General features: G+C 40.8%; 2 protein-coding genes across 5 annotated transcripts in view; one reads left to right on the forward strand and one right to left on the reverse strand.

The window, feature by feature from the left end:
* Positions 1–3314, reverse strand: part of GTF3C1 (general transcription factor IIIC subunit 1) — a 46309-nt gene extending 42995 nt beyond the window's left edge. For both annotated transcript variants that reach the window (XM_063345218.1, XM_063345217.1), the window contains exons 1-5: positions 3051–3314; positions 2218–2427; positions 1868–2044; positions 745–888; positions 92–188 (exon numbers count right to left, since the gene is read on the reverse strand). In XM_063345218.1, the coding sequence (XP_063201288.1) occupies positions 92–188; positions 745–888; positions 1868–2044; positions 2218–2427; positions 3051–3271 (849 nt within the window). In that variant the 5' untranslated portion in view covers positions 3272–3314. The remainder of the gene's footprint in view (positions 1–91; positions 189–744; positions 889–1867; positions 2045–2217; positions 2428–3050) is intronic.
* A 29-nt stretch (positions 3315–3343) lies between these two features.
* The window catches only part of KATNIP (katanin interacting protein), a 54980-nt gene continuing 46058 nt past the window's right edge, over positions 3344–12265 (forward strand). The window contains exons 1-4 of one of the 3 annotated variants that reach the window (XM_063345219.1): positions 3344–3590; positions 4195–4271; positions 5998–6167; positions 10509–10591. In XM_063345219.1, coding sequence (XP_063201289.1) covers positions 4210–4271; positions 5998–6167; positions 10509–10591 — 315 coding nt within the window. In that variant the 5' untranslated portion in view covers positions 3344–3590; positions 4195–4209. Of the gene's footprint in view, positions 3591–3660; positions 3768–4194; positions 4272–5997; positions 6168–10508; positions 10592–12265 lie in introns of those variants that run through there. The other 2 variants (XM_063345221.1, XM_063345220.1) reach the window with 2 other exon arrangements.

The following is a 12265-nucleotide window of genomic DNA, read 5'->3' on the forward strand; positions in this document are numbered from 1 at the left end:
CAACTTTAAAGGCAGTATGAACAACAGCCTTTGATACTAATCATCTAGATTCTAAGTGAGTGACAATTTAACAGAGAGTAATGAATCTCACCAATTCGTCCCTCAAGTTTCCTAGTGTTTCCATCTGGTTTGAACGAGCACTTAGCATACTTGAGAGCTTCTCCATCAGAATATCGTATTTGCTCCTCCTAATCAAGATGAAGAAAATTATTTTACATGTAAGCATGCATATAACTTTATAAACATGAGTTGTACCCTTACGAAATGTCAGCCACTAGAGAAAGTATGCTGAAGTGTTCTCAGATTGTTTTAGGAATTGCAGTTTTGTTTTCCTTCTGTGAATAGCACATGAGAGAATTTGACACTAAGAAGAGACCCCAGCTGAGGGAACAACGAGTTACTTCATTGCCAACCCACAGAAGCACAAGTTCTAACCATAAACAAGATAGGAAAACAAAAAAAATCTATGAGAGATGGGTTTGAAGCGAGAACACTCAAAATTAACAGAATGATTAGTGCTACAATAAGAAGAGTTAGGCTTCTCTAGGCAAGTGACAGGCACTAGAATACCTTGTTGTTTACAGTCCCAAGACAAGTAAGCTTTAACTGTCCAGCATCTGGAAGAGGACTTAATAAAGAAATTGAGAAGGATCTCAAGGGTCTGTGACAAGAAAGCAAACTTTCCTCATAGTAAAAGGTCACAGTCTACTCAGGAGATCTGTAAAACACCTGAGTGGCACATACCTATCAACGTGAAAACGAGTCAGAAGTAGAAGAATTGAGTGTTGCTGTGCTCCGCTTGGTAGTCGTATGACATGGGACTGCATTGTTATGAGACCATTTCTGTCCAATACTCTTCGGTGATAATGAATTTTTCCAGCATCCACTCTAAAGAAAAGATACCAAGATATCTATAGGCATAAGAACTTCTGCAATTAAATTCTAATTATCCGGTATCACAAAACACTTTTCCTAATTTACCTATGGTCTTAGTGATATATGTTAATTTTCAAATTGACAATCTCAAAATTAGGAAGTGCCCACATTAAGATAACCTGTGAAATTGATTTTCATAGTTAATCCAATTAAACAGAGCTCTGGTATCCATCTGACTCCTTGGTGAGCTGACTCAGGCCACTGCAGTGACAGAAAAGTATCCACAGAAGATTTCCCCTCCGCCCCCATCATCTCAGTTATCTACAAGAGCTTCCTAAGCGGCAAAAACCAATGCCGGTGTGGTTTGCGAGCTACATACACTTCATTTCCTAAAAGCAGCAAATCCTTAACAGGAATGCTAATGTTCTCCAGCACTGCAATACAGACCCAGAAGTTCCCTAAGAGGCTGTGTAATGCTCCTCCACCAAGAGAATACGTGGTCTAGTTTGGGAGCTGGTAACTCAGGCTCCCATTCAGGTCATAGAGAGGAAGAGGTCACACAGGGCAAATGCTGTGGACAAAAGGTGGGCACCCAAGAATGTCTTCAGAACTTGTGCAGGATAAGATGCTTACTCAGCGGTTTAGAAAAGGAAATAAAACTCACTGTTCCATCCCAAATTTGAAGAAAAAGTGATTTAGAGAAAGCACGAACTTCCACAAATTAGAAACTTGTGTGTTAACCCCACAGACAATCTCTGGTCCCATGAGAAAATACCAGGAAGTATATAATGAACTCAAGGAAGAGACCAGAATACTTCTAGGAATACAGGCTCCAAGAACCAAGTGCTCCTGGTAGCAAGGATGAGACACTACCAATACTGATACGAGTTTAAATCAATACACAGAAATTCTTAAGTGGACGGATCTTTATAAATAACCAGTGGAAACTTCTTAGCTATGATTTAATTCATACAGCAAGATATAAACTTACTTGAAAGCCCCGCTGTGAAGGTCCCTCTGAAGCTCTCCTTGCCACCTAGCACGACCTAAACGCTCCAATATACAGTAGGAGAAGTCGGGGAGTTTTAAGTCAGGATCCCCCTCCCAGCCTATTAAAGCTCTGTAACGCTGGTCTTGGGAAGCAACAATGACTAGTTTCTCCCCCCATCTAAGAAACAGAAGGGAAAATAATAAATTATTATTAGTTCCATAAAAACAGAGCTCTCAATCACTTTCTCCCCCCAAACACCATTCTTGATATAATCTGCACAAACTAAGTGAAGACTAAATTTTAAAACTTAAGTTAAAAATCTTTCAGTGCCAGATAAGGATTTCACTCACTTTTCAACAGCTTCTATATAAGTATAACATGGCTGCAAATCCTTCCTCCTTATTTGATCAGTAATGTCTAGTCTCTCTTTAAAATACTGGCAGGAACCTTGTATGCCATCTTTATTATCCAAAATCATGTGGACAGGATAAATATCATCTGAAGAAACAGGATCTCTTTTGGTTTCCAGTATCCCTGTTTCGAGGTCTATTTCTTCATATCTGAAACAAAAGCAGAGCGCCAACATTTAACCAAGCAAGGGGAATTTGGAACTGAAACAGAATACTGTCACAAACAATGCTAATACCTCTATGAAATATGTTAGAAGAATTAAACTCTTTTGAAATCTCTCAACTGGAAAAACATAAAGAAGAGAATTGCACTCCTCAAGTACAAGCAAAGCTTATCAGCAGGCAGAGTGTATGAAGCAGGAGAAGGCGAATAAATTATTTGATCTTCAAGAATTCAAGTATATATTGAAGTGATGAGAATAATATATATAAATATTAGTTTACAGGAAAGGAAAACAACAGGTACATCCACACTGAGGAACTGGGACATATAAGATCTGCTTGTGCCAAAGCGGTAAACAGTCATTAGAACAGAAATCTCGCCAGGACTCCTATACAGGCTTCAAACCCCGCTCCGCCTCGCCTGCCGACAACCAGCTGCTTTCAGCAAGGCCCGACCGGCTCCTCAGAAGGAGCGGGGGCGGCGGGGGGGTCACCGGGGCAGCTGGAGGACCAGGCCCCTGGTATCCCGCCCAAGGGGCGAGCCTTCCCCGAGCCTCCCGCCCCGCGCGGGGGCAGCTGGGCCGGGCTCCGCTCAGGGAAGCAGCCCTCACCGGTCGTGCAGGCGGAGGGCCGGGCGGGCCCGCGGCAGCAGGTAGAAGCTGATGTCAGGCTGGGCGCTGAGGGCGGCCCAGAGGAGCTGCTGCGTGGCGGGCTCCAGCGGCAGCGGGAAGGGCGGCGAGCGGGCGGCCAGGCGGTGCCACAGAGCACCCGGCGTGATGCCGTCCAGCCCCTCCAGGGCCACCTCGTCCAGCAGCGCCCACAGCGCCTCCATCCCCGCCGCCGCTTCCGGGTGCGGCCCGGCGCGCCGGAAGTGAGGTCACCGCCCGAGAGGGGTAACCAAGGAAACGGCCAAACGGGGCAGCGGCGGCACGGCCTAGTCCGGCCCTTCCTCCCTGCCGTCCTGTGAGGGCTCTCCCTCCGGCGGGGGCTCTGCCCCTGTATTTCTTCTGAGGTCGGTGCCTCAGGGGAGGTCGTCCCGAAGTCCAGCTTGGTCGTTGGGGAGAGTTCTAGAGAAGTCAGCTCCAGCGCCGCCTCCCCTCAGCGAGGGCGCGGGAAGGGGCAGTGTTTTAGCAGAGAGGCTCTGCTAGTCGGTAAGAGGCAGAACACGGTGTTTCTTTTCTGTGTCACAAAACGAAATTAAATGTTTGGGTGGCAAGTTTAAACTTTTGAGTGTATGAGAAGGCAGCCTACCACAACGTGCAGCAGCGGCTCTGGGGTATGTGGTGCAAATTGCTGGAAAAGTTCGTATTTCCTAAAAGGCAAGCAAGGTAAAATGTTTAATTAAACACTTTAAACAGCTTCTGCAGTGAGTAAGTTCAAGAATTAACTGACCTCGTGAGCAGTAGCAATTAAGGGATAAAGCCCTACAGGTGGGCTTTGGGCATGGCCCTTTCAGCCTTTGCCCCAGAATCAACTTAGTTTTCAGTTCTTCAATTATAAACTCATTATAGCATATGCCTTCCAGTTTTAGTATTTTTAGGCTCTTCAGTAGATTGTGAAGGGTTCTGAAGAATAAATAAAACAAGTAGTGTTTCCTCTGTTCTTCAAGAGCTTTGCTACAATGACAGTTTTATGCTTTGTTGAAGGAGGTTTTTTCAGTTTATAGCATTCTTGTATATTGAGGGTGCAAAACCAGTATTCCTCTACAATAAATCATTTTTCTACTTCAGTATGACAATTATGTTCTCATTTCAGCTTTATATTAAGGATATGGTGACTGACTTTGATAAAAAGCATGATGAATACTTAATATCCCTTCAGCAGAGAAACCGGTAAGATACAGAATTATTACCACCATCGAGTATGAAATATCTGTTGTTTACTATCTAATATAGTATCTAATTTCAGCAGTTGTGAATATTAGTTTAAAAACTTGGTTTTTAAACTTGTGATGCAAAGCCTGAGTTGCTGTGTCTTAAAGCATTCAGGTGATTTTCTCTTCTTCCCTTTGTTTGTCAAGTACATCAGAGTTCTTATTTCTAGAGGAGATCACGGTATTTCTTCATCATGCTTTAAAATATAGCTAAACCTATTAATAAAATAGTTATTATTTCCATAGCTTACAGGGAAGATTTTTGTTGATAGAACAGGAGGTTCTAGATTCAGAAGTAATTTGCAGCTCATGCTGTGAGGATGTTGTTATGAGGCAAGGTTTTTATGTTGTCAGAAATACAGAAAATTGCATGCAAAAGTTGCTAAAGTTAAATGTGCAAAGTCATGTTCTGTTAAGGTGGGAGATAAGGACGTGTAGGTGGCTTTTGCAAACTTCAGTATCTTTCAAACAAGTTTAAAACATTTCTTTTAATGTTGGCCGTATGAACCTTACGGTCGTTGTACCCTAGGCAGATGAATTTCATAGGTTGATTCAGAAGGGCCTACAGAACTTTTTTGCTGGATTCCCTCCTTTACCACAAAGCATAAGATTTTTACTCAAAATCTATAACAAACTCCAGGGTTTGATGAAACAACCGAAAAACCTACAAAAGCCACAATTATGTTAGAAGAACAGCCAGTTTTTGTGAGCACAGGTTTCTTTCATATATAATCTCCTAAAGTGGTTTTAGAAAAGGATTTACTTAATTATTATTATTTAATGATACACACCTGCGGGACTTTGGCCTGTGGATTGACCCACCCTGGAGTCAGAGGGAAACCAGGAAGCAGTGTGCAGGGGCAGGTGGAAGTTGTCCTCCACGTGGCCCCAACCTCCTGGCCTGTGTGTCACCTCACTGAAGGAATTAGGATGGACTGAACATAACCTATGCTGACAGGAGGGAAGATGAGACTTAGAAGAGGGAGGGTAGGTGTTTCACTGAAATGGATCTGGTTTTTTTTATATCATTTTACCCAGACTTTAAGTTTCTGGTATCTCTAACTGCATCATTGACTGGGGGGGTTTTCTCCCTCAAGTTCCAAAACACAAATAATCTTTTTTTCTTTCTCTTTTTTTTTTTTTTTTTTCCCATCAAAAAAAACTCGACCATTTTTAAGCTCTTTGATAGCAAAGTCTGGTGAAGGTGTTTCGGTGGTTGAGTCCCTGTCCCTGAAGGTATTGAAAAGACGGGTAGACATGGTGCTTAGAGATATGGTTTAGTAGTGGTTTTTGTCAGCGTTAGGTTGATGGTTGGACTTGATGATCTGAAAGGTCCCTTCCAACCTAGACAATTCTATGATTCTAAGTAAAACTCTTAAATATTCTCAAGAAGAAAGGTTAAATATACTAAATACCAAATGGAAAAAATAATGTGAAATGAGAAACAACATAGAAAAAAAAAATCTCAGAATGGAGAGGCTTGGTCAAACTTAACATGTCACAGCGTGCACTTGTGCAGGCATTACAGAATGGGAACAGGTCCTTGAAGTTATATTCTGAAATTGTTGTTTGAACTATGAACATATTTTTTTAGCTTTGTGACATTGAGTGGTTTTGTATTTATCACTAATCTGATATCTGTATATGCTCTGTGTAATGATGAATTATTATCCTTTGTACTTCAGGCTACTGAGACGTTTAAAGAGAAAGGATCCTATACAAATAAAACTGGAGCAGTTAGAACAAGGATTTTCTCTGTATCTGAATGGAGCTAATTCAGAGCTGAGAAATTACGGCAGAAAAAGCAATTCACATGGCTGCCTTAAAAATGAGACAAAGGCCACCAGGACAAATGGTGAGTTTTATGCGAGAGTTTTACAGAGATTGCAGTCTAGACCTATTTTAAACATTTACTCATGAGAGTTGTAATTCAGTAGGTGAGGTTACTGGTTAGTCTGTGGTAAGGGGCAGCAGCATTTGGGCCTGGTGGAATGAACTTCCACGGGACTCATTCATCAGACTATTTAAGCCGTTGTGTGTAAGGAATGGTCTCTGCAGCACCCTATCAATTTCTTAGTTGATCCCTAACTATTCCAAAGTTTATTTTCCTCGCCTGTCCATTTGGTAAACTGTTATAACTAAAACTAGAAGATTAGAAATGTCTATAAATTGTCAGTGTGAAATAACGGCATACCTTTGTCTGATACATAACACCATTAATAGGCTTTAAAATATGATGGACTTTAGTGTTATCTAAGTCTGGTGTCCTGTAGACGAATGACATTTGATGACATAGACTATAATCAAATTATAGCCAGTAATAGCTGCATTAAGCTCATAAATTATGTTTATAATAGTCGTCTTACAAAGACAGCTAATCTTCATTTAAATATTTGAAGTAAAGAAAATTTTTCCCATTTTCTGCAAGTGATTAGCTGGCTTTATTTAAAAATGTGTATTTTATTTCTAATTTAATTCTGTCAGTCAGAGAGCAATGTAGTGACAGGAATAATCTTGCATATATAAAGGTATAAAGCGTGGGCTTACTGGCCTTCTAATCTATTTAGCATAAAGAAAATAAAGTTGATTTCACTAAATCCCTGTGCAAAGCACTCTACCAACCTTAGTCTGTTATCCTCATGCTTGTTATAACCTGTCTCTTAGAGTGTATCTTTTTAATCTGTTGCTGTGTAGATAGTGTCTGCTTAAGCTTTATTTTCACTTAATGAAAACAAAGACTTTTAAAAGTTACTTAATATTATAATTTATTATGATTGAATTTTATTAATCTCAACAATACTAGAAACTAATTTTTCTTTCAGTAACTGTTCTAACCATGACTCTAACCTTGATCTCTTTTGTCTCTGTTTTCCTGCTACACTGGGTACATATTTGTTTTCAAATTTGTGTTCAGGCTTAGCCGTCTACTGTATAATTTCTTGCAGGTTATCTGGGATGGTGATGGGGAATCAGCTGGTCACCTTGTTTCACTATTGTATATGAAAGTAAAAACTTGTGTGTAATGATGCAAAAAAGTTCATGTTCTTGGATATTGGAAAAAGAAGGAAATTGTGTACTCTGTCACGCTGGGATGGTATACCTTTAGGTAGCTAAAGAGGGTGTAAAGCAATGTCTTTGACTTTTTGGTCCAAAAACTGTGTAGGGGTATTGTGGCAGCAGCTGTAATAGAACTCTGACAAGAGAAATTTCCTCTAAAAGTTCTGTTGTGCAGCTGTTATCTCTAAGCTTAACCAGAGTTGTTTATTTTTAGGGTTGCTTCATGCCATTTGATTCAGCTTGTCTTAGGGACCTATAAGGACTTCAGTTGCACTCTCTGTTCCTTTCCTCAGCTCCATCAACTTAGAGACAGTAGAATTATCTTTGCAGAAGAGAACTCAGTGTTTTGCTGTTTCTTAGCTATCCAGTATTATTTTGAACATGCGTAGCTGCAGTGAAAGATACTGACTGAATCGTCATCCTGTCATTTTTCTTCTTCCATTTGATTTTACCACTAGAGTCCAAAGTGGGAGTCATTGGTGATCTGTATAAGCTTCTTGCCCAGGGGTAGTACCTTAGCAATTTTGTGCTCCGTTTCATTTCTAGGCATTTCCTCTCAATGATTGAATGTGATTTTACATACAGAAATGATTTCTAGCTGAGATACAGCACTGAATTTTCTTCCCCATCCATCTCCCATGAGAGTTATTGCATCATTTATTACTTCTAAAGCATCCATCTGTGGGATTAGTCTTCACTGAAAAATTAGGAATGTGGGATACTTAATAATGCGGAATGGGCACAAATCCCTCTTTGTGGTTCCTGAAAGTGTCATCGTAAATCTCTTTGTCTGGACTATTTTCTTTGTGTTCCCTAGGAGTAATTCATGATAATAGTGATTGATAAACTTTTAACACTTAGGCTTGGTAAATGAATTAAAGTAAATGATGGGCTTATAAGGTAGCGAAGCTGGTCTCTAGGTATACTGTCGTTTCTTTGGGTGTATAACCCAGACATAGTCTCACAACCATGTATGTACTTCCAGTGAATGTCAGTGTGGTCACAAAGATGTGTCTTAAGGCTAGCATGGGATCTCCTTTGATTATGACAAATATTTTGATGATATACTGCTTAGTTTTTGGCTACTAGAATAGGCAAGGTCAGCTCAAGTCTCCAAGGGAATGACACCAGTGGACCTATTTTGTGTGCCAAAACAGGTAGTGGTTGGTATTCAAATCCCATCCATCCCATGAGAAGGACGTTTTTGTTCTAAAGTAATGTTTGTAACACAGATGACTTGCTCAGCTGCATCAGCTTCTCCCTGGGATTTGAACTACTGTTTTTCCTGGTTTAGAGAGACCTGGTCACATGAATCCATCATAAAACACTGAGAACCAAATACTCAGCAGTGGTAGCATGAGGGCCTGTCCCCTTTTCCTACCTACATTTATAGCATACATGAGTGGCCTTCTGGGCAGTTGCTTAGAAGAGATGGATTTCTTAGGATGTGAAAGTGAAAGATGCTTCCAATTCTGTCCCAAAGCAGTGACTGAATCAGACCACGCTTCTAGCATTGTAATGTCAGGACAGTTCACCTTCAGTGCTAGAAGAGTCTCACAGCAATCAGCACCAGTGCTAATGACTGCAAAGTATTTCTGGAGTTACTTAGGAATAGCCTGCTGGAGTAGAAGGAGTTCTAGTTGGTTTTTTTTTTTTTCCTTGGAGCAGTCCATTCCTTTTCCTCTCTGTTCTTAGTCCTGTTTGAGGCCTAAGAGATGCTGTCCTTGAAGCAACAGAACAACATCTGGTTCTTCTTGCTCTGTAATTTTATGATCACTCTGAGTTGACATAAGCATACACTCTTGCCCCAGGAACAGTCCTATCCTGTTCCTCTCCTATTGTACCGGCATTTGTGCAATCTCACAGCAAACCAGATTGCACAATTGACAACAATTAAAAGTAATCTTTCTTTTATGTTTTTCCTCAGTTAAAACTTGGCCGTATCAATTCTCTGAGCAGGTCACTGCACTGGTGCCTGTAGTGTTGTCCAACCCAAAAAAGAAAATGTGGTATTGAGAGTTGTAATGAGCAACCTGATCTAATTTTAAACTAAGCCCTGCTTTGAATGGAAAGTTGGACTAGGTGACCTCCAGAGGTTCTTCCCAAACTAAATCTTTCTGTGATTCTATGACCTTTGTAGGACGACTGCTTCTTTTATTGGTAGTGCCAGTTTCTGCTGTCTTAGGGTGACCATTAAATTATGGCTTACAGAAAAAAGGTTTTGCATCAGCTATTTTTCTCCACTGAGAAGAAATGGAAGCTATAAATCTGTCTTGGACAGAGGAAATGAGATGCTTTTATTTAGGATGCTGTTGAGAGTGTTGGTGATGTCCTTGCTCCATTAAGGATGCTGATGTGACCTGCAAGATGTTTGTCTCCATCAAAGCACCTTCTCAAAAATCTATTGTCCCACTGTAAGTCAGGACCATTTCCAGCACAGGAACCTGTAGTTCTGCTTGACCATACACAGAATTTTTGCCGAAGTTCTGGAACCAACTCTTCCTTGCCTTAGAAATGAAGGAAAACAATTGTTTGTCTTTCATTTATGACTTGGAAATGGAGAATCCGTCTCTGCATGGTATGTTAAATACCTAATGTATTCTGTTTAATCTGCCAATACCTTATGTTTCCTTAGTTTGAGAGTAAATACACACAATTCCTTTGTAAACCCAGCACGTCACCTGTTGTTCACTGGGACCCTGTCTATCAGAGTCTGCCTTCACTAGTATGGGTTCTAGGCTGAGTTGGCTTCCAAAGACAGCTTGCTGACTACCCAGTTAGGAGTTAGAATGATGGGCGCCCCTATTCTAGAACATATGTCTATACTTTCGTATCAATGAATGTGGAGCTTCACTTGCTGTTAAGCTAATGTATCTTTAATCAATTTATTCTCTTGAATACGTGTGATGATGACTGTCCCCAAAGAGATTCAAAACTCCTGCTACTAATACAGAATTAGCCAGTATCTGAAGTTGAATGCCTTTTCAATTGTTGATACCATTCACATGTCAAAGACTTACTCTTCTGTCCTCATCTTGGGGGGCAGGGCGGGGGGAAGAACGCAAACTAAGGTGTATATCATCAAATACCATACTTCTATTTGCTGTCTTCTAATTCTTGTCTCTATCTTCTGAAAAAGCAGCCCAGCTAGAAGAGCATGAGTTGCAAGGATGCAGCACACAGACTGCACCAAGCAAAATACAACGCAGAGGTTGGCTTCAGGTAGGAAACGGTTTGAAAGAATGCATCATTGAACTAATTCTTAGATCATGAATAATTTTAGGGGAAATTGGTTGCAACTAGCACTTGGGACTCTTGGAGAATCTGAGTCTTGGTTTGGTCTGGATACTGAGTGACGATGTGAAATGATACCCTGACCAGTTCTGTGTCTACTTTGAAGCCTAAAGAGGCAAATCTCATTGAAAGAGTCTGGTTTCAGTGACATCCATCACAGAAACTTTCGTAGCCTTGACATGATTGGCTCAATCTGTCCTCCAGCAGAACAGCTGTTGCTTGACATCTCTGATGGCAAGCCTAGAGAGCTTATCTAGCACAAAGGATGGAAAATCTCATTTTGGAGATACATCCCTGTCTGTCCCTGCTTTTCTGCACCCTGAAATAGCATTAAGGGACACAGAGGTATAATTTACATTGCTTGAATTATAATCTGTGACAGATTCTCCTAGATCAGAAGACAGGAAAATGCATATAGATAATAAAAATAATCTGGCCTATGAGAAGTTTGGAGCCATTAGCTACATAGTCGTTGGTTCACTGGAGAAACCTCAGTGATCTTTTTTTTTTCCTTCTGGCCTAAAGAAGGATCTGACTTAACCTGTGAAGGAGTATGACTTAACTAACAGAACAAACGTGAATTCTGAGCAACTGAGACATGTCATCCAATTAATTATCCTACTTGATTAGGAATCGCCCTGGCTGGATGTCCAGTCTGTGCTTGAGTGACTGGGGCCCAGGAGTCTGTGTCACTGCGGATCATGTGTTCATGTCATGCAGCTTTTCTTTTCTTTTCTTTCAGCAAATATAGCACATTCAAGTTTTAAGGCTGTATTACTTTATTTATTGCCCTTACTGCTTAGTTGAATTAATTTTCCCAGCTGCTCTTTCTCTCAGTAGATCACTGCTTACATACTGGCCTGTCAGAACTTGTTTGCTAAATTTGCCAAATGTGTGGCTAGTCATAACCTATGTCATTCTAATCACAAGAGCCAAATGAAGAGAGAGGTATCTCCTCTTGACTGGTTTGGAAAGTTAGCCAAATATAGGTAGCTATGCTGCTTAAAACAAGCTAATACTTGAGACTAGCTTAGAATGACACCTTAAGTCTTTTATCCAATTGGATGGGAGGGTAGCAGATTTATAGTATCTTAATAAACAACTGGAATTATTTAGCTAAGGAAATGTGCAACCACTGAGTGAGATTAAGGTTGTGCCAGACAGCAGTTTACTTTCCCAGTATGTTTTCCTGTGGGTTTTTTGGCTAGCTAGAGGACCTAAAATTCATGTTCAAAACTGTCCAACTTAGGCTGTGCTAAGGTATGCTATGAGGTGTGAAGATAGACTTATTGAAAGAACACATTCTGTCAAAAGCCAGGTTGCCTTAGGATATTCTATCTGGGCTGTCTCTGCTCTTGGCTCTTACAAAATGGTAGAGGAGTGCACGAACACCAGCATGAACTAACTCAGATAAAGGATGACAATTCCTTCTCACCTTCTCAGCCTGTCTTTCTTAAAGAGCCTGTGCCTCTATCCATCCATGGCAGCACTCCAGTCTTGCGAGCTATCCCACTGTATCTCTGTGATCCCAGTGAGGTCACAGCACTGTAACCGGATACAAGCTTCTGCCTCCTCCTGTTTGTTCCCCATGTGTTTGTTCTC

This window comes from Chroicocephalus ridibundus, chromosome 8 (assembly GCF_963924245.1).
Source record: "Chroicocephalus ridibundus chromosome 8, bChrRid1.1, whole genome shotgun sequence".
Lineage (NCBI taxonomy): Eukaryota > Metazoa > Chordata > Aves > Charadriiformes > Laridae > Chroicocephalus > Chroicocephalus ridibundus.